We start from the raw sequence: 21,958 nt of genomic DNA on the forward strand, positions 1-21,958 counted from the left end.
TACTGGGATGTGGTTTTTGAGGAAGTCCTGGCTTCTCTGGGAAGTCCTTCAAGAGCGGCATTTATCCCACAGTTCCTGCCTCTTGCTGTCCTGGCGCCATCAGGGGCTGAGGAGAGACAAGGCTGGCATGGTCTGTCCTCACAGAGCTGACTGGGGGGAGGGGCAGGCTAAACACACAAATCAAACCACCAATCGCACGAGTAAGTGTGATTGACACGGGCCTCAGAGGAGCAGTGCGGTGGGACAGGACCAGAACGTGGGGTGCTGGGGCCGAGCAGTGCAGGCAGCTCGGGAGGCGCGGGGGCCAGGGGCACGGCTCCCGCGGAGCCCCGCAGGACGGGCAGGGGCATGGGAGCGTGTGCTGGGCCGAGGCTCGCTGGCCCTGTGCGGGGGCCAAAGGACCCCAGAGGAACGGAGCAAGTGCAGAGGGTCTGGAGAGGAATGCGGGGGGATTGACGCGGGACCCGCAGGCCACGGTGAGGGTCCCCAGGTAGGAGGTCAAGCCTAGGAAGGCTGCGGAATGGGGCCCGGGCAGGGCTGGGAGGCGCCTCTTCTTCTGCACCCCCAGGCCACGGAGCAGGGAGCCAGGACAGTGCTGGGGGGCCTGTGAGGGCAGAGGTGAGCTCCTCTTGGTGCAACGTGCCCCCTGGGCTCTGTCTGCAGCCCCTCCCGTGGGACTCTTTGCAGCTGGCAGTCTAGGGCTGAAAACAATGTGGAGAATCTCCGGCCAGGGCTGCGGAACGGACGGGGTTCTATTTATAAGCAGGCAGGGGCTGAACAATGGAGTGACAGCCGCTCAGCGGGACTACGGCAGGACCTCCTGTGGGACTCTGGAAAACCTCAGGGCCAGACCCCGGAAGAGACAGCAGAGGAAGGAGGAGATTACATGGCAGAAGGGCGTGGAGCCAGCTGCTTCCTCCGCCCCGACTGCCCTCACCAGGCAGCGGCCAGCAGGCCCGCCTGTGGTGCTGCGGGGCACCAGGCTGCACTCGGCCTGGCTGCGCCTCCCCAGGGTGGCGGTGTGGACGGATGATCGCGGACAAGGTGGGAGCCAGCAGAATGGGGACGAGTCACCAAGTGCACGGTGGGCAGAACGTCCACTGGGTCTGCGCCGAAGGCCGGCCTGCCGTGCAGGGCCGCCGTGACGGCCGTGTAGCGAGGACTGGCCGTGCTCTCGGCACTCACTGCTGCTCTCAGCCTCACGTTCTCGCCAGGAGACGAGGGTCAGGGTGTCCAGCCCGTGGGACGAATGTGAAAACGTCCATGAAGCGCTCAGGACAGACTGCCTGACACCCAGTACCATCTAGCAAATGCTGCTGCTATTATAATGGAAGAGCCGACCCTTGAACAACGCGGGGGGGCAGGGGTGCTGACCACCTGCCACAACGGAAGTTGAGTCCTCTAGGTACGCGGATTCCCAATCGAGGCTCAAAAACACAGCTGACCCTTACAGGGGCCTGAAGGGCAGGGTCCGCTTAAATCCAGGCAAGAGGACCTGCGCAGCTCACGCCTGCGCGGTTCAAGGGCTGACTGCGCAAGAAGGAATGTCAGACACCGCCTGCGGGAGGTAGGGGTGCTTTTGTTTGGCGACACTGGCAATGAAGCTGTTCCCAGAATGAGTTCCAAGGAACTGAGTGCCAGTGGAATGGTTGGTTCCCAGGTCAAGAAGATGGGGAAAAGGCAGGCTATTTCACATTACTCATTTACAAAGCAGATGAGAATGTTAAAGATTCGAGAGTCTCCAATAGAGAGCTCTTAGATTTTGTCCCGTCTGTGCCTGCCCCCACCTAGGTGACCAGGGAGCCTCTGGCTCTGGCTGAGGATAAAGTTCACACAGGAGACACTGTGAACACAGCACGAGTGTGGGGCCACCAGCACCTCAGCCCGCCTGCGCCCGCTCCCACGGGGGCACGGGGAAGACGTCCAGCCCCACAGGAACGAGGAGCGGGGGAGCCAGCTGGTGCTCAGGAGCGCCTGTCCGTGTTCTGCAAGAGGCTGTGGACGGGAGGCCACGCGCAGCCGAAGCGGGAGAGAAGACAAGACGGGGCGTCAAGCTCGGCAGGACGCAGGGACACGGCCGCGGCTCCTGTAGGCTCGCTGTGAAGGGCTGCCCGGAGGGCGGGGGCCTCCCTGGAAGCGGGGTTCAGAAGTTATCTGGATGGGCCAGTGACGGCCCACCTGTGTTTTCATATTTTTCAGGCAGGTGCCCAAAGAGCAGCTGAAATTAAACTTGCTGCCTGTCATTAACAATTTCAGGAAGCTCACTTACCTGGTTTACTGACAAAATAAGTATGTCCATGGGAATCAGACTCTCCTTCATGTGCTGGGGGATAATATTCCTAGTGACACAGTTAAAACCTTTCTCAAAATGTGGTCCAGGGACCACCTGTAGAGCTTATCAAAAGCAGATTTCAGGGCCCAACCCAGCTCTGCTGAATCAGAGTCTCAAAGCTGAGCCCTCCCGTGAGAGCGTGTCGGCCCCTACCCCCTGCGCTCGGTGCCGTGAGCAGGTGGGCTGCTCACGCCGGGGCCGGGCCCTGGAAGGTGGGAACGTCCGATTAATGAGAACCTCCTTGGAGCCAGGTGCTCTGCGTGCACCACCCCCTCTCGCCCTCACAAACACAGCGGAAGGGCGGTCCCACCTCCATTTACCACTGAGGGGAAAGCCCTCCTGGCACGAGGCGGCCCCGCGCCTGGTTCTGGGCCCAGAGCCGGTGAGGGTCCGGGTCTGGACGGGCCAGGCCCTCCAGGGACAGAGAGCAAAGCTGAAGGCGGGCAGCAGGCCGATCCTGGGGCCGGGCAGGGTGGCGCCAAGGGGACCACCGCTCAGGTGTGTCAGCACAAAGCGGACACGAACACACCCGCTGTGTCATGTGGGTTCTTCCTGTCCCTGAGAAGCCCAATTCATGGCCTCCAGCACTGTGCTGCCATCGGAAGCACCGGTAATTGGGAGCACTTGGCCTGTACGCCTGGAAGAGCCAAGCAAAACACAACCCAGCTCGTTCAGCCGTCTCCCCCTTTCCTTCCCGCCTTTCCCGAGTTTCACAAGCAGGCGCATGGGAGGCGGGCTGTGACTACCCACCTGCCACTGCAGCCACCCTGAGGGCTGGGGGCCCTCCCGGGCCGGGACTTGGTGGGAGCGTGCCCCCAGGTCGGTCGCTTGGCCCGCCTCCCAGGCGGGGCTCCCGCCCCACCGCCTCTCCCCTGGCAGCTGGAGCCGCCACGCAGTCCCAGCCTCATGTCACTAAATGCTGGAGCCTGGCTTTCAGGGGCTGCATTCTGGCTGCGCTCTGAGATGACCCCTGCCACCTACCAGTGTGACTGACCCCAAAAAAGGAGCCACGAGGGGCTGCTGCGCCGGCACTGCATTCCCTAGGGTGGCTGCTGCCGGGGCGTGGGGGGCGCTATCTGGCCCAGCACAGCTGATAGGGCCCCCTGGAGAGACGCCACCTGCCACCTCCACAGAGGGCGGAGACAGGGAATTTGAGGTCAAGGGTTTGGGCCAAACTGGCTTCTATTTATAAAAAAGAGCTTCTGGGAAAACAGCCAAGCAGGAGACTGGCCGGGTCGGCAGGTCGGCGTGACGGCTGACAGGATGACACGCCGAGGCAGAAGTCACTGGTCACGTGGCCCCCTTGAAAGCGAGGCACCCTGTCAAGAGCTCTTCCCATTAAAATTCAAGTTCCTTTGTCTTGAGACGGGCCTGTATAGAACCTAAGGCCCTTCTGTGGCAGGACAGGCCCTGAGGCTGGCTGTGTGCACGTCTCGGGGCCTGTCCCGACTCCGGGGCGGGGCCTCCCGGGAGCACAGGTGGAGACAGGCTCTCCAGTCCCGCCAGGACCACAGCTCCCTGAAAGGGACTGCCACCCATACGGACAGACCTTGCTCCCTCTCCTAAGCCCCCAGAGAGGGCAAGCTGCCCGGGTGCCTGTGGATCTCGCTCTGGTGCAGGGGTCCAAAAGCCCAGCTGCCTCCTCACACTTCCCTTTACACGTGCGGAGAGGGCACGGACCTCGACGCCCAATTTGACTTCGCGTGATCCGAAGCCACAGGACGGGGGCTCCGTGACGGGCACCGGCCCAGCAGGCCTGGCTGCAGCACAGGGGCCTCAGGGAGACCCGTCCCCCCCGGCAGCAATCACAGGGAAAACTGTTACTAAAGCATCTCAGGATACAACTTCCCAGGGCGTCTAACTCCCAGCAGTGCTCCGGCCCAAGCTGATGCAACAGGCACATGCTGGGCTGGACTAATTCCCACGCCACCCACTCTGCATGTGAGGCTGCCCTCACCTGTCAGCAACTGTCACGTCAACATCCTAAGAAACTGAAGAGGCCCGACCTGAGGTCCCGTGTGTCAGGCGTGTCGGTGAGTCCGACGCCCTGAGCTCGAGGCCAGCCTGGTCAACGCTGCCATGCGGTCGGGAAGCGGCAGTGTCTCCTCAGCCCCTGGGCCTAGCAGGGTCCTCTGTCCCGTGGTGAACAGAAGGCCAGGTGCGACTGCCAGCGTGGTGTCCCCTACTGGAGACAGAGGCTGTCTTCTCAATCAACTGCCCACCCCCTCTCCAGAGCAGGAGTCGCCTGCGGCACACACGGCGCCCAGGGCCGCACGAGGAGGTGAGCTGGGCCTGTTCTGAGGACAGACGCCCCGTCCTCGGTGCGCACTGGTCGTTTTCCCGTCTGCCTCGCAGCCACCTAAACCCGGAGGCGCTGCTGCCTCTCCCGAAACTGCACCAAGGGCTGCGCGAGTGTTTCTTCCCCTCCACCCCACCCGCAGTCGGCACCGAGAGGGTCCTGATACCATTCGTGAGGCGACAAGCCTGCACTCGGTCCCTTCCCCTGTGGAGAGCCCTAGGCCCAAGAAGACAGGGAGGCTGTGCGCCGTCACCCTGTCCTCGTCTTTGAGGATGTCCGCTGGTGGCCAGGGACGGACGTACAGGTTCCTCAAGGTCAGGGAGATGAGGAACCCTCTCTCCTTGGGGTGACCTGGAAAACCCACTCACATTTTGTATGCAAACAAACCAAACGGTTTAATAGCAGGCGCGGAGGGGGAACAACCTAGAAGCATCTGCTGGCTCTGGTCCTGCTGCTTCTCTCTGGGGTGTCAGAGTGTCCACGTGCAAGGGCTCCTTCAGCGCTTCTCAGTGAAGGGGAGCTGAGGAGGCAGCTGGGCACAGGGACTGAACGGAACACGACATCCGCTCAGCTTCTCCAGCCACCAAAGCCCTGGACAGACCTGCAAGGAAGTGCCGGGGAAGAGGCAGATCAGCTTCCGGGCTCAGCAGCTGCCTGAGCGCAAACTCCAGGCTCTGTATGTTTACTGTCATACAACTGCGTGGCGACCAAACACTAAGACTGGCCCAGGGGCCAGTGGAAAGGCTGCCGACTGGGAGGCCTGTCCCTCTCCTGAGTGGCCCTGCAGGAGCCAGGCCTGGCACTGCCTGCCACTTGCCTGCTGAGGTCAGCAAAGCCACAAACCCCCAAACCTGTCCTGGAGCCCCCAGGCTTCCAGGACAAGCTTTCGAAACAGGAAGAATGTCCAAACAAAGCAAGAATTAGCCGTCCAATGCTTTCACATCCCGCCCATCACTGTTACGCAATGACTCCCCACGGGAGATACTCACGAATTAGAGGCTCCAAAGCTGAATCCTGGAAGAGATGAAAAGGCTGAAGTTAACACACACATGCACTTGACAGACGGGCAGGCCGAGGCCAGCCCCCCTCGCCCTGCAGGCCCCACGGCAGCCCTCCCGCAGGCCGCACAGAGAGTGAGCTGCCTTCAGCTCCGCAGGGCCCTTCCCTCCTCTCTGCGGGAGGCGGCGGATGGTCTCTGGCCTGGCCCCTCTCACTGAGCTTCATGGGGCAACGCACACCCATTTTGCTAGGAAAACGTGTTTTCTCTACTCCCCCCATCCCCCACCTGCTCCCTCCTCTTCTTGAGGCCAGAGAAGCAGGAGCCAGGGTTGGGTCCCAGCTCCGCTGCTCACTGCCGGCACCTTTGCACCAATGGGCCTCTTGGAGCACGTGCGCCCCCATTTGTACAACAGCAACGATGCCCAACTTCTGTGCCTCAGAAGTGTGTTGTAAAGATAGAAACAGAACATATATGCTCTGCTATCTGAACAGTCAGTGTTAAACAAATGAAAGACCTTTCATGAAGCTTGTACATCTTTGTGTTTTGTCTGCTGGCTTGGATTTTTAAACCAAGATGTAGTAAGATGATTATTTTGGGTTCTCAAACCTTGAGAAAAAAACCCAGTCAGTCATTTACTTGGTAAGAAGTGGCATAATGTTACAAGTCTGATTAAAATCTGTACTGAACAGTTTGTCCTTCAAGCACTTTCAGCTGTGAGAACAATACCCTGAGCACCCCAGGGAGACACCATTCATGTCCTTGGTGGGGTGGGGGTGGGGTGCTCGCGGAGGAGAAGGCACGGGGACCACTGTGAGGGAGGGAGGTCCGCCTACCTCCTGTGCCTGATCCAAAGCCAGAGAACCCCCCACTCTGCGTGCCGAACCCCGAGGTCTGCTGGGACAGCGATCCAAACGTCGGTGCGTTCTGACTGGCGAGGGTCCCAAAAGACGTGGTGTTGCTGCTGCTCCCAAACCTGGTGCAACGAGACACGGCGTGGTTAGCGCGGCTGACTGCACGATAGACGCGCATAGAGGGACAGGCCCCGTCCGACCGGCAGCCTCTCGGAGGGAACAGGCCAGCGCCCGAGCAAGCCATCTCCGCGCTGGGAAGCCAAGTAACAGGACGGCAGCCTGAAATCCAGCTTATGCAGCGTGGTAGCTTTGTCCACGGGCTTGGACATTGAGCGGTACTACATTTTTTCTCTTTCTGTCTCCAATAATTCTTGAACTTTGCCATTTCAGTATCTCTCATCTATCGACAACCCTCCACCCCATTTATCCATCTCCTCTCTGGGCTGCGATCTATTGACTCTCCAAGTGCAGGCAGGGTGTCATCTACACGCCACTGACCGGCGCGGCCCTGCTGCTCCCACCTCAGGCCTCCCCCAGATCACGCTGGGGGGAGCTCCTCAGATGTGTGCGGGGTCAGAGGCCAGGGGCCTGACCAGGGGGATGGCGGGCTCTGCGGAGGTGTCATGCCAGGCGTCCCCAGCCAGGCCTCCCGGGGAGAGCCCCTCCGCGGCAGCAAGGGCAGTGGGTGCACGACCCCTCAAGGTTCCCCATCAACATGAACCCTCCAGCCACAGCCGTGCCCTGCACTGGGGGGCGGGGCCGCTCAGTGTCCCCAAACCCTGCCAACACCACTGGTGTCAGGCATCAGTCCCAGTGCGCCTTTAAAAGCTTTTCTTGACTTGACTCCTTGGGGATCCTGGGGGGAACTTAAAAGGCCCGTCACTCTACATAAACCCGAGAAGCACCACAGAGACCGGCTCGCTCTTCTTGAAGCTTGCTGGCTCCTCTGCCTCAGGTGCTTCTGCGGGGGGAGCGGGCGTGTGTAAGAGCATGAGCTTCTTTTTGAGAAAATGGTATCGCCTCACCCAGACTCATCCCAGTACCTTGGCCATTCCCCAAAATAAACCCTCTTTCCCTAATTTTTAGCTTTTCATGTCCCGAGCCAGTGCCGAGGACAAGAGGCCAGTTGGACGTTCGTGTCCGACGCCAACACCTCCTCCGAGCGAGGCACTTGACGGCAGACCATGTGTGCTTTGTCGGGACTCCGTGGTGTGGCGAGAGCTCTTTTCCCCTCAGGGATCTGGCAGCTAGACTGAGCGGCTGGGGCCCGTGAGAGCCGATGCCTAACATGGAACTTTCAAGTGGGGACGGGCACATGGCTGTAAGATGGGCTGCGAAAGCTGGGCGGCCATCGACTCTCCCGTGGCGGGGGGCCCCACAAGCGCCCAGTACGGAAGCCAGCCCGAGGGACCAGGGACCAAATACCCTCTCTGGGGGTCTGGGGTGGAGGAGGGGCACAGGAGTGGCTTGTTCAAGGACAGTGATCTCATGCGCGGTGACTGAGAGGAAAGAACCTGGTGTGAACTATTAATTCAGAATTTCCTAGCAGAAGTGACAACATAAGGGACAAAATTGGTGGCAAAGGAGCCAAGGAAGAACTGTTTTTCTTCCTTTAACCAAACTTTTCATTCCAGCTGGAGAACATGGCTCTGCCCATTGGTACTGTCCACACCAGGGACAGCAACATGGCTGATGTCCCCTCGTGGACCTGACGGAGTCTGGCCCGAAGAACCGAGCCTTTCCCCCCAGGAGCAGAGGAATCCTGGAACGGCTTGTTTGCTGATTTTGACAGGGCTCATGGTCAAGAGCAGGGAAAATGGAAGAACTTCCTTTTCAAACCACCAGGCCGGCCGCAGGCCCCTCCCCGGGGTCTTACCCGAATCCTCCTGCGCTGGCAGCCGCAGTGCCCTCTCCGAACACTTTGCCTCCCGTCGAGCCCAGAGGGCTTGTAAAGGCTGGGGCTGCACCGAATGCTGGCACCCCTCCAAACCCAGGGGATCCCCCAAAAGTAGGAGGGCTGCCAAACACTGGAGCAGCACCGAAGCCACCTGAGCAAAACAGAGGCAAACAAACAGAAACAGGGAGAAAGGAAGGAGACAGGAAGAGAAGACAATGAGCAGTGAGAAACCAAATCAAAAGAGGAAGGAAAAAAGGGAAAATATGTTAGAAACCCACAACTCTGACAAGGGCCTACACCCCTTGTATCAGCAAAATAATGAAAACCCAAGCAAACCCAACCACCAAACCGCCCGTGTTCCAGGTCTAGTCAAGGTCTGGGCTCCGCTCGGGAGACAGCCCCTTGGGACTGTGAGAACACAGTAGACCCGCCTTCGTCTGGGAGATCCCTACGCCCTCCCAGAGGTGAGCTGGACCTGCCAGCACCAAGCCTTGTCAAGTCAGATTGTCACCAGGAGGCAGCTTGGTGCATTCCGGGTCCCCTCCCGGCCCTGCTGCACTGTTTTGTGATTGCTCACTGTAAAATCATTCTCAAAAGCTCCAATTCCTGTGCAGCTGTCAAAGATGACAGACAGACTTTAGTGCTCATCACCACGCAGGCAAGGCGTCACGTCACGGAAACCCACAGGATGACACGGGAAGCTCGGAGCACCTCTCAAGAGCCCTGTGGACTGGGTCACGGATGAGAGGGAGAGCTGCTCCCTACTGGCGCTCCGCCAGGCGCTTTTTATTTATTTAAAGCTAACGGCTCATGTCTCTCACCACAGCCTTTCCTTCTCTCTCTCTCTCTGTCCAGGAGAATTTTTTTAAATGCTTCTTCTCTGCAGGCAGGGACTCCTCCTCCTCAGTAAGAAGGCACTGAGTCTCTGCTCTGTGATAAAACTATGTGCGCACGTGATCACACCACCTGTCGGCCGTGGGGAGGCCAAGGCCAAGGCGCCTGCAGGCTCTCAGCCTGCTGCTCACGTGCGCACGGGGCGGCCGGCTCTGCCTGGCCGAGGTGCCTGGTGGGCGGGAGGACAGACCGTCTGTCTCTGGCTGTCCCTTCTGTTCCCGAGGAGGGTCCCCAAACCTCCAGATCCTGTTTCAATCATTCTAGGCTATCGGCAGAGAGCCTCAGTGTCTGTTGAACGAAATGGGACCAACAGTATAAGAAATGTGCTCTAAGGGGAAGTATTTCCTAAAATGAGGCCTGGCCTAGGAGCTACATGCGGAAGGGCAGGGGGCAGCCTGGGCACAAGCAAGGCCTTAGCCCAAGGGGATGTTCTTCCTGCCCTTCACTTTCAGGAAGTGAAGCCTGCGGGGAGGACCCACTGGGCCCTCTCGTGAGAAGCCTCAGCCGGCCACCACTGTGGCCCCTGAACAAGGAGGGCATGGCAGCGGCCTGTCTCGTTAACCGCTGGCATGACCCCGGGGTCGGCTGCTGGACCATGCGTGGTGCATGCACCACGGAGAAGGTGCTTTCTGCTGAGGCTCATGTTTGGGTTAACAGCCTGTATTTTAAAACCCTGAGTGAAATTCCAAGCTATGCATAATAGGGACTGTTGGGTTACAAATATAACAGACTGGAAAAAAAAAAAAGCGCTAAACCCCCTCGCAGGTGAATTATTTAAGCCTGATCCCAGATCTAGTTACCCTTTCTTTCTAGACACTCGGGGCTCTCTAGTGCTGGGCCCTCCCCCGTACTCAGGCCGCTCGGTGGAGGGCGAGTGAAAACCGAGAAGTCACAATGACACAGAAAGTGAAGCGGACGGGGAGAGAGTGAAGCCGCGCACACACGTGCGCACACGATGCCCCGCACAGACCTGGGTCACAGCCAAGTGCAACAGGAAGAGGCAGCTCCTCTGGTCTTATTTCTGCAGACAGCAGCTCGCCCTCGATGCTAGAAGGGGCTCGATTTTATTACATGCTGTATCTTCATGATTCTCTTCTCCGATTTAGTACAAAAAAGATGTTCTAATAACCAATGACCCTAAAATATCTGATTTGCTGAGGGCCCTTCACGTGCCAGGTGCTGTGGAACAGTCTGCTCGAGCCCTCCCTGTGACCCTGGGATCCCCGCTCCACAGGCGAGGACGTTCAGGCCTGGAGCTGGCTCCCTTGTCCACACTCAGAGCTGGGGCAAAGGGCCACCTCTCACCTAGCCGCTGTGTGTCACCCTCCTTCCTCCACTGCCACGGCAACTGCAGCAACAGAGCGGGGGTGAGCCCAGCGGACCGGACGGCAGCAAGGCCACTTCCAGCGTGTCCCTCCTCATGTTCTCTCCTCCATTAACCTCCAGCAGTATAATCTCCTAATGCACTTGTGCTGAGGGAGGATGGACACTTCTGGAATTTTTCAAAGACCCACCCGAACCCTCAGTCTCAAGTCGCCCTTAGAGCCGAGAGAACCAATCCCGATGCCTTGGCCCCCTGCTGCCTGGGCAGGCTGGCTGCCGCCATGCCTGGCAGGGCGACACAGCCCCGCGGACAGAGTTCTGGGGACACATCTGCCCCCACTGTCGCCTGTCCCGTTGCCAGTTCATCCATCTCGTGTACTGGCCAGGGAGTTTTCTCCGTTCGAGTCCTCAAACTTGGTGGTTTCATGGGGCACATAATCAAATAAGAAAAATATTCTGAAAGGGAGGTACATTTTCTCTAAGATGGAAAATTAAAAGCATCAGGTTCTCAAATCAATTGGGACATGATCCCAGGATAAGGAACAACATAGAAGATAAACACACGAGTCAAAGAAAACATTATCAGGTTCCTTAAGAAAACAGTCTTGACGATTAATGAACTAAAATCTCTTAGTAAAGTAGTATTTGCCTTGTTAACAAGGAATGAGAGCTTTTAAATCATTCACTGCAAGGCAGGTTGGGCCAAAATAAAGCTGCAATGACCATTTCTCATCCATTTTAAATTCTAGGGAAAAAGCATCAAAAACTGGCAACCAAAGATTAACCCAGCCAGGTCACAGGTCTGAGGAAACGTGCACTGTATACTTGGAAACTGTAGCACTTTGGGCTTTGAAAGGTGGCTTCCTGATGCTAATTTGGGGCGGTCCTGAGTCAGAGCCGCCTATGCATGGCCCCTTCCTCCAGGTGGGAGCCTTCCTCCAGCATTTGCAGAACTTCAGTCTCCCACACACCTGAGCCGGGGAGGGGTGTCCAGCCGCCTGCCTGTGGAGAGCCTGCTTGAAAGAGCTGCTTTCTCAGCAAACATCCCCCTTCTGCCCCCTTGTAAAAAATAACAACAACAACAACAACAACAAAAACCCCTTTCACAGAACTGTCCATGCAACAGGGATGGGAAGGCAGACCTCTGATCTCAGACAGAAATGGGACAGAGGCAGATGACAGGAATGAAGTACGTTTCTGTGTCTGAACATGTCCTTTAAAAACTTTAATTCCAATGTGATACATCATTATAAAGTCACAGTCCAGGAATACTCTAAAACTGCTGCTGGGAGGAAAAGGAGGGCCGGCAATGCTCTTCATTCTTGACTCCATGGGCACATTCCGACTGCGGAGGCTAATTGCGCTGTATACTTATGATGTGTGAGTACTTGGGTATTATATACGTGCATGTGTATCTAATATATTTATGTTTACTATAGTCAACCAAAAGCAAAAAAAAAAAAGTGATTTGGCAAAGGCAAATGATATAGACACAAGAAAGTAAACAATCTGTCTTATGTGCTCCCTTACTTTGGTTCTGCAGTTGCTAAACATACCCGTTTTCTTCCCTAAGGCGGCTCTTGCAGCTCTCCTCAGGGTTACGTTACATGCATTCTGTGCTTCTAGCATGTCTCAGGAGACCCAGACCAGCGTGAGGCACGCTGTGGTCACTCGGGAAGTATTGGGGGGGGGTCATGTCATCCACACTCCAGCCCTCCTCCCCCAAGAGCCACCGAGTGGCGCCTCCTCCCAGACAGCTGTGTGCACGACCACACACAGAAAGAGCCACGGCCGATACAAAGGCCGGTACCTGCTTTAGTGGGTGCGGAAAACCCGAAGCCCTGGGACGCCACACTTCCTCCTCCAGAGCTGAAGGTGCCTGTGGGTTTCTGCTCTCCAAACGACGAGCTGGCAAAGCCTCCAAATGTCTTGGCCCCACTGTTTCCGAACAGGTTTGAGGTATCTGAGGAGATGAAAGGCACGTGTAAAGGAGGAAACTGTCCTTGTTTACTTCTGAGGACAGAGGAGGAAGAACCCTCAGCTGGGGATTTGGGAGAAGTGACAAGGGAGTCCAGGGTTCCAGGGAGCAGAGTGGAAGAGAAACGGACACCTTCTCTGATCTGCCTGTACCTTGAGGACCAGCATTTAATCACTTTGGGATCCGGGCTCAGGATTTCCTGACACAAATCTACAGGCACGGAGTAAAGGGGCAGCAGCAGGTCCCGGCAAGAGGGCTTCTTTGCAGAAGTCTATCCGCGCTGCCGCAGGCGGGAGGCCTGCCCACCGCCCAGGACCGGCAGGGCGGCTTCCCTCCAAGACCGTTTCTCCTGAAGAGTGTAGCTTGTTTTCACCCGCCTCCTCATCAAGACTGACTTCAAACCTGACAGAATAACGTTAGAGCAAATGCAAACCACGCATGCTGGCTCCTGGCACTCTGCTTTTACAGCCACGTCTGGCATGCGCTCACGGCCTGGCTGCTCGGAGAACGGGCAGACACACACGGCGGGCCGCCGGCCTGAGCCTATGGGAGCCTGGTGTGTTCTCAGGAGGGAAAAGAGGCCAGCAGGACTTCCAGTTTGATTTCCTCTTTCTAAGAAGTTCACTTAAGCTCCTGACCTTTCAGATGCATATCTATGGGTCACTCCTTCAAATACACACTGAATCCACTCCAACAATGAAAGGAAACCAACTGCTAACACAGAGATGGGTGACAAGTGTTAGATGGGTGACAAGTGTTTGTTTCCCCGACCACATAGGGGTGGGTGTTTTCATTAAAATGAGTTTGTGTGCGCAGGAGGCAGGGAGGCTCTAGCCTGACACCGGTTGATGCCTGAAGATGGAGGCGCAGCTGGGAGGACGTTGGGACAAGCACCAGTTGGGCGGGGTGGGGGGGGGCGCGCGCACGCGCGCGTGCGTTTCCATGCAGGCGTGGAGCAGGCGGCCAGGCCACCCCCAGCCAGGTGCTCACGGTGAAGGGGGAGGGAGGGAGGGAAGGGGTCGAGAGGGTCACTCATTGTCAGTCAGGCTGTCTGAAGAGGCAGCCGGTCCACCACTAACCTGCCAACACCAAGGCCCCCCGCACCCCGCCTTCTGCTGCGGATGCCACATGTGCGAGACGCGCCTGTTAGCACTGCGGGTGCAGTGCTTGATCCACAGTCCAGGAAGTGAGCGGCCTTACCTCGGGGGCACGCTCACCTCCAACCTCCAGGCGCAACGTCACAGAGCCTCAGACTGCCACATGGTCACCTGCTCTCTCAGACTTCTGCTGGCCATGTGAGGGCCTGGCCATGGTGTGCCTGGCCCGAGCAGCAGGGCTGGCCTTTGTTTTGGGGATCATTCCCTCTGGGGGTGCCCCCCTGAACAGCCTGGTCTTTCCCTCGATGAGCCAGCTGGAGGCCACCTCTGAATCCTTCAGTGGCCATCCACTTTTGACATTGGAGACGCAGCCAGGCTTCTCAGTCACTCCTCTAACCTGGTGTTTCTAGAACAGGAGACTACAATTTTCTGACTTAGTGCTAACAATGCAAAATTTCAAACAGCAAAGTCACATGCACGACTAGGGCTAGATCGCCTCTTGGAGAAATTCAGAATACAGAGGTGAGGTGATTTTACTAGACCATGTTGGGAGACTTAACTTCCTGAGAGGCCAGAGAACAGTTAGAAGTCCTTGGGCCTCTTTATCCCTTTATCTCTTTAAGAATCCTTTGTGTTTAAGATGGTCACAGAACATTATAAGGACCAGGATGCTGAGCAAGGGCGTGGCCTTGCCAAGTCCCTGGTCCTGCACCTGCGAAGTGGGGCCGGCAGCGGTGAGCACGCAGACCTGCCGTGGGCAGTGAGTGAGAGAGCACGCGCAGGGCACCGTGTCAGGCGTGTGGTAGGTCCTCAGGAGACACAACTTCCCCTCTGTTTCTCTGACTCTTCCTCCGGCCTTGTCCCTATCATGTAATAAAACATGGAGTAGGTCAGCTGCAGAAAAATCACATCCTTCCCATTTTGCGAGGACGGTGGGAATGCAGCTATTCAAGTTTCAACAGCTGTCATCTGCAGTCTTAAAAAGGAGCCCAGCATACGGAGATGTTTTAGGATTGATTTCAGTTGCTCTGAACCAAAGTGGCAGCGGACACTGTCCGCTTCTCTGTTTCTACGGCCCACGTGTGTCCCGGCTGTCTTCTGATGGCTCCCAAGTAACAAGACTCCTGGTCTTGAAAATACGGCAAAGGAACTCTCCTGGTGGCTGGAACAGTATTTCATTGTACAAGAGTCCCCTGAGTGAGCTGGCCAGTAAGAAAACTTGTCTCTGTGGTGCCATCTGACGCCTCCCCTCTGGGTGACGGTGCTGGGGACACTGACACAACGATCCTCTTGGGTCTTTTATTCAGCAAAGATGCGGGCACCAGCTAACATCATCCTGTGAATACAATTGCAGAGGCCAGGTCCCATGTCATCCTGCAGGTCTCAAGTCACTGGACGAGAACTCAACGCGGACTGGGACAGGGATTCTCAAGCAGCACCTGCCCAGGACACTTTCCAAGACAGCTTCGTACAAACACAGCTGTAGAGGGAGCCCTGGGAGCCCAGAGGAGTCTCATCAAATGGCTTCTTCACCCTCACACACACGTCTTTTAGGCCCCTGGATGGAGAGAAATGTGCTGAGAATAGTTCCAGAGGGCGTCCTCAGACGAGACTCGAGGAGGTGGTAGGTCCTTACAGCTAACAGTTAACTGCGGTGCTGATTTTAAAGGACCCCTGGGGGATCACAGTGTATCTCGGCGTTGTTTCTGGAGAAGACGGAAGAAACCTTTACGAAGTATGAGCCTGCGCACACAGCACACCGACCCCGAGCAACAGTGCATGCAGCTTGTCCTTCCTGGGCTTCGCTTAGTTCCGGTGACTCCTTAGGGCTGAGGGGGGGCAGCCTTGGGACCTGGCCGCCTGGGCCTGGATATCACAAGGGGAATGGCCAGCGGCCAGGCTGGCGCTCAGGCAGGTGTCTGCAAGGGGGAACGTGCGCGGCCGTGAGGAACACGCACAGGGCTGTCACAGACACACCTGGGAGGAGTGACGTCACACTGAGAAGCCAGGAAGATCTCGGGAGGCACCATGGGTGAGCGGAGTGCTGGAAACACACCCAGGTTAGACTCTGGCCGCGCCACTCAATGGCTGTTGCCCCCGAGTCCACATCCCTCTTCTGTCCTTATTGATAAAATGGGGATGGCCACATCTGACAATGCTGCTGTAAGAAGGGGTCAGACCACATACGCTGAGCATCCGGCACACAGTAGGCAATCAACAAACAGAGGCCACTGCCCCTCCGTCCCAGGTCTCATCAGGGAACAGAGCACAGAGCCACAGGACTCCAGATGGGGGAGTCACTGTCGGCCCGAGTGACCCCAAGGCCACGCTGCACAGAGGGGAGACTGACATCTGCCTTGGAAGGAGGGGCAGGTCTGGGGCGGGGTGGGGGGAAGCAGTGTGGGCCTTGGTACTGGAGCAGGGAGAGGGTGCTGGGGAAACTGAGTCAAAGTCAGAATAGTTTTTTTTTAATTCTCCCCTGAGGATGTGTTTATTGACAGGAGTGGGGGGAGGAATGGAAGGACAGGGAAAAGAGAGACGGAGATACAGACACTGACTGGTTGCCTCCCACACGTGCCCCGACTGGGAATCAAACACACAGCCTTTCTGGTCTCTGGGACAATGCTCCAGCCGCTGAGCCACGGGGCCATGCCAGAAAAGAATTTTGGGGACAGCTCATGAAGGGCCCTGGATTTTGGCCTAGGGAGCTGGATGTTATGCTAGTCAGGGGGAAGCTGCCAAAGGGTTTTGAGAAGAAATAGTGGAAAAATAAAAGCGGAGTCTCAAGCCACTCAATTTGGTGTGGATTTTCAGACCACTGTGGAGGCGGCTAGAGGCTACTGTAACCCACAGATGGTGATGGACACCCCCCCGACAATGACAGGAAACAGCAGAAGAGGGGCGGGACTGAGAGGTAGGAAGAGGACCCAGAGTGCCATGCCACACAGCCCAGGAAAGGAGTGGCGCTCCCAAGTTACAGATGCTGCAGAGTCGCCCAAGGAGGGAGAGGCTGCTCCTGGTGATGTACAGACAGCGTCCTTAGCCCTGTGGCCCGGATGAGGCCCTCCCCAGGTCACTCTAGCTCCTTCTTCTCCACTGTTTCTCCCTCTTGTCCTGTTCTTGGTCCTTGGGGCTACAGAGGCTCCAGTCCCTCTCACCATCAAATTATACAGTTTTTAAAAACAAAAAAAAGGTTAAGTCTTTCCTGTACCTTTTAAAATTCTCTTAAACTCCCCTGAGGCATACAAGTAAATGGCTGCGTAACAGCTGCCAGCGTCTAAGAGCTGAAGACCAGCAGGTGTCTGGTATCAAGAATAGATGTGTTTACTTTAAACCAGAATTAAAGCATTAGAAACAATGGCGCACCAGTGAACAGGCTGGGGGAGAGCACTGTCCAGTGTGTGCGGTGTCAATAAAAGTCCCCTGCCGTCCCTGAGCATGGAACTGGGGGTGATGGGCACGGCAGGCTCGCGCGCGCAGTCCCAGCCCACCAGGGAGAGAAGGCAGCAATCCTCCGACAGGTAAGAGCCATGGCGTTAAAAGTCAACCAGCCAGAGGGAAGGAATTTTTACAAGGACAGGACACGCCTAAGTTTTAACAAAACAGGCCAGTAACACAATCTCACAGATGAGAGCCAACCCATGGTGTAAACCCACCCTTGTAACTGGTGTGTTATCAAGTGCCTATTCTGTGCCAGATGCTGTTTGGTACATTATGCAAGATGCAGCTGAATTCCAGATCTGCCACTTTCTAGCTCTGCGACTTAAAACCCAGCCCCCCAAAGAGATGACCTGAGCCTCCTGAGCTTGCTCCTCACACTCCGTGTTCAGAGCCCTGCCGCTCTGGGCAGGCTGCCTGGAAGAGGCGGGAAGAGCACCAGGTGTGTCTCTGGGTCTGGCCCCTGCTTCTGAGTTCATCTGTGGAAACAGTGTATGAAAACTATTGGACTTGAATTCTAAGACCCCTTCATTCTAGAGTTCTAAATTCCTCCTGGCAGACTGAAAGCTGAAGAATAAAAATTTCTGATTACATAGTATTACACATTAAGAGGTATTATGTCTCCACCATAATTTTCTTTCTTAAGATTTTGTTTATTTACTTTTAGAGAGAGAGGATGAGAGGAAGAAAGAGAAGAAGAGAAACATCAATGTATGAGAGATACATAGATTGGTTGCCTTTCACACGCCACCAACTGTGCACCTAGCCTGCAACCCAGGCCTGTGCCCTGACCGGGGATCAAACCTGCAACCTTTTGGTGGTTCACAGGCTGGTGCTCAATCCACTGAGCCACGCTAGCCAGGGTGAGCTTTCTTTTTCTATTACCAGATGGAGAATGACATCAAAACAACGGATCTGTGTGAATCCAGGAGACTCAGGATAGAGCGCTTTGCTCTTAACTACAAGGAATTGCTTGCCCTGTCCGTAGGACATCAGTCTCGAGTCACTAAGGCCTTGGGCAGCACCACAGACGAGACGAGCTTCTGTGCAGCACATGAAACGAGGGAAGCTGAGACAAAGATGACAGGCTCCCAGTTCCCCATGTCAGCCCCCATCAGCAGCAGGATATGGACTAAAGATTTAAACAAATCCATTTCTTTCATTTCCAACCACGAAGAGACAGATCACCAATGAATTTAAAAAATTAGTCAGCAGAAGGATACAGCGTCATTTGAAAGAAGATAAAAATATAAGACCTGAGAAATCACACAGGCTTCAACTTTTGGGTGACATTGCTCTACAGCAGCTGGATTTAAATCCAATTCAAAACGAGTACTACACCAGTGAAAGCCCAGATGTGCCCCTCCGCACACCCAGCTGCTCTGCTGCTCTCCTTTATGCTGTCTGCTGGCATTCATTTCAAGTCATTTCAACCCTAATTCATCACATCCCTCTCCCTGAGGTTCTGATGTCTTTTCGTGATTATATGGGACATCTCATTAAAAGACCAGAAGTAAAAAAACAAGATCAAAACAGATCACACTGTTTTGGGGTAGATATTTTAAATGGGCTTTCTAGATCTTTCCTTTCCTTTCCACCCTTGTCACCGAAGCACTGATAACACCATGAGGATGACAGTGGCATTAGGGGGTGAAGGGACTGGGAACACTTGCTCAACTTACTTGAGGTGGCTGTAGACCCGAAGCCCCCGCTGGTCGAGCTGAATGGGTTTTTGTTGGCTGCGTCCTGGCTGGGTTTCCCTCCAAGGCCACTGAAGAACCCTCCCCCTCTTGCAGTGCTTCCAGACCCAAACACACTTCCACTGGAAGATGAGGGCTGCTGAAAAACAAAAGGGCAGGAAGCGAGATGGGAGGAGAGGCCACTGGCCACGCAGGCCACGTCTGCGGACAGGAGGCGCGCTCAGCTGGCACATGCGGGGAAGCAGGAGAGGTCTGGTTAGTTCTCGTACGGATGCGCTCACAACCTCAGAGGCTGGGCTCTGCACAGGGCCCCCCAACACACCTGAGGCGCTCAGCTAGGCCATGTTCGGGGTCCACTGAAACACGATGTGTGGTCGGTGGGCACTCTAAATGCCTCTCTCCCGCTGCCTGTGGGCTCTGCTGACAGAGGCCACGGGCAAGAGAATAGACCACTCAAGACTCCCCAAATGAAAACATATAAAAACGTTTCTAGGCTATTATGAGCACCTCTTATTTTGATTCCTCTAGTCTTTGGCTGAACTCATGGGCAACTGCTCATAAGTGACTTAGACTGTCTTTTCTCCCCAGGTGTGTACTCTCACTTCATAATGACTTTCCCAGCGCTGCAGAGAGCAGCTCAAATTAGCTCCACTGTTGAAGGGATGACCACCGCTGAATTCTGTCTAGGTTTGCAAATCTTACATCCAGAAGATGTTGCTGACTTAGGGTACACGCTGCTATCACACACTTTATTTGTGTCTGGAAGTTGGTTCCAGGAGGAAGACCACAGCGCTGGGTCGGAGGGACCATTAACATCAGAGTTAAGTGTGAGACAACCTCCTTGGCTGACCATGTACATAGAGAATGGGCTTTTAGAAATGGGTCGCTGCATCTAAGAACTTTCAGGAACCCCCTTCCAAGGAGGGCAGGGTGGTGCAGAAGGCACCCTCTGTACAATGGGATCACAGACCACTCACCTCAAAATGCTGAGTGAGCGAACGAGCAAGGGAGCGCAGCGCGCTTTAGGACAGTGCTGAAACGCAATTACACGCTCAAAGAGCAGCTGCTGTGCAGTATGGGAACGACGACAGTAACGGACCAACGATCGAGTGCTTTCTATGTGCCAGGCTCTCCCTGAGCACTTGAACATCATTTAATCCCTCCAGGGGATGTCAACGTCCAGGGGACCCCTCAGAAACATTGTGTGTTCCCACCGCCCGGGTGGCGCACAGCCGCACCCTGGTCGAAGCCCCTCCCCTCCCTTTGCGCCTCGGTGCTCTGCCTCACTAACCATCTGCGTCCAGCAGCGGCCTGAGTAACGCTTGCCCAGGGTGGTCAGATCACTCCTGTTTAAAAACTCTATGAAAGACTATCTACGTGCTCTGGCCCTGCCTACGTCTAAACACCACTTTTCATCATTCCCCCGTTCGGTAGGGTCACATTGCTCTTTTCTACCTGGAAAACAAGCTGATTTTTACCTGAGGGCAATGTACTCCATGTACCTGCTTGTCTTTCACTTTTTCTTTTCTTCAACTTTAAAAACCAACAGTAACAGTTTACTACCATTTAATAATGAGTGACAGCTTTTTAAAACTTGGGATCGAATCCAATCATAACCACCTAGGCTTTGGTAACTACTAAACTAACTTTGAAAGGAAGATGTGACAACTAGTACGTGCATGTAGAAAACACTCGTTTTTTACGTGGCTTCTGTGCATCACACTGAAATCCTGGACACTGCTGGTGTACAGACAGTTTTGCCCCTCAGAAAAAATAACAATTTCAGATGGCTCAACCTAACTTGAAAAACAAAGGGCATCTTAGAAAGGATAGATCATGTCACTGAAGTGGAAGTGAACGGACAGCTATTACATCCTCATAAATGGGTTAGAGAAAATCCCGTTTATCTTAATTGCCACAATTGCTTTTACCACTTTAATTTACGGAAAATCTCAAACATGTACAGAATTTAGACAGAAGCATATAATGAACCCCCCCCACACCCATCCACCCAGCCTTGAGAATTAACTCATAGCCACTTGAGTTTATACCCCTCTTTACTGCCTCTCATCCACTGATTTTCCCTCATAAACCTCTAAAATATAAACTATACATCACTGTCATGTCTGCAAAATCCTTACGATTTCCTTAATATCATTAAATAGTGAGTTAGTATTCAAGACCCAGCCTTATAATATTGTGTAAAAAAACACAAAAACAATCTAATCTGAGTCTCATCAAGCCTCGGGACCCAGGCAGCCCACCCCGCCCCGAAGCGCCAAGGGCAGAGGAGTGAGCTGGCAGTAGGCTATGGCGGGAGCCTCCAGCGCACCCACAGGGGGTTTCTAGGACAAAGCACCTGATCTGTTCAACAACTGATGAGGGACAATACGAGAGAGAGAGAGAGAGAGAGAGAGAGAGAGAGAGAGACAGACAGACAGACAGACAGACAGACACACACAGAGGTCTCTGGCGGCTCATCTTTACAAAAAGACACCAGAGACCCTTCAACCAATCTCAGTGAGTGAGCCTGACATGATCCCAATTCAGAGAAACAGGTGTAAAAAGAGATGTTTATAAGCCTTCTTCAGAAAGGCGTTTCCTAAATATCTAACCTAAATCATGTTGCCTGATTAATCATCCTGTTTTATTCTTTTCTTAGTAGTTCAAGTAATCTGCAATTAAACTGTGCTAATCAAGGCTGACTCTCGCTATCAAGCAGAGATACTTCGGTCTGTCTTACCACTAATTCCTACGTGAAATGATTAGTGTGGATAGTTCTGGTTCTGTAATTTACTAGCTAAGTACTGTCATTTTGACAATATTAAATCTTTCGATCCATGAACATGGGACATCCTTCCATTTATTTAGATGATCTTGAATTCCTTTGAACGCTTTCTAGTATTCAGAATATGTGTTTTACACTTCTTTTGTTACATTTATTCCTAAGTATTTTTACTTTTTGATGCTAGTAAAAATGAAATTTTCTTAATTTAACTTTGAGATGGCTTACTGCAAATACAGGTAAAATAACTGATTTTTATAAATGGATCTTGTGTCCTGCAAACTTGCTGAACCCACTTATTAGTCCTAACAATTTTCCACTCGATTCCTTAGGATTTTCATGGTAACGTTTTCTGCAGATAATT

At 54.6% G+C, this 21,958-nt stretch overlaps 1 protein-coding gene across 3 annotated transcripts in view; it reads right to left on the reverse strand.

Moving 5' to 3' along the window:
* Positions 1 to 5,000: 5,000 nt before the first annotated feature.
* The window catches only part of NUP214 (nucleoporin 214), an 88,216-nt gene continuing 71,258 nt past the window's right edge, over positions 5,001 to 21,958 (reverse strand). For 2 of the 3 annotated variants that reach the window (XM_054584215.1, XM_054584213.1), the window contains exons 31-36: positions 18,792 to 18,948; positions 12,407 to 12,559; positions 8,359 to 8,530; positions 6,465 to 6,604; positions 5,621 to 5,645; positions 5,001 to 5,232 (exon numbers count right to left, since the gene is read on the reverse strand). In XM_054584215.1, coding sequence (XP_054440190.1) covers positions 5,199 to 5,232; positions 5,621 to 5,645; positions 6,465 to 6,604; positions 8,359 to 8,530; positions 12,407 to 12,559; positions 18,792 to 18,948 — 681 coding nt within the window. In that variant the 3' untranslated portion in view covers positions 5,001 to 5,198. The remainder of the gene's footprint in view (positions 5,233 to 5,620; positions 5,646 to 6,464; positions 6,605 to 8,358; positions 8,531 to 12,406; positions 12,560 to 18,791; positions 18,949 to 21,958) is intronic. The other variant, XM_054584214.1, reaches the window with a different exon arrangement.

The sequence above is a fragment of the Pteronotus mesoamericanus genome, unplaced genomic scaffold (genome assembly GCF_021234165.1).
Source record: "Pteronotus mesoamericanus isolate MK-2021 breed Mesoamerican mustached bat unplaced genomic scaffold, CSHL_Meso_final contig_78, whole genome shotgun sequence".
NCBI classification, from domain to species: Eukaryota; Metazoa; Chordata; class Mammalia; order Chiroptera; family Mormoopidae; genus Pteronotus; species Pteronotus mesoamericanus.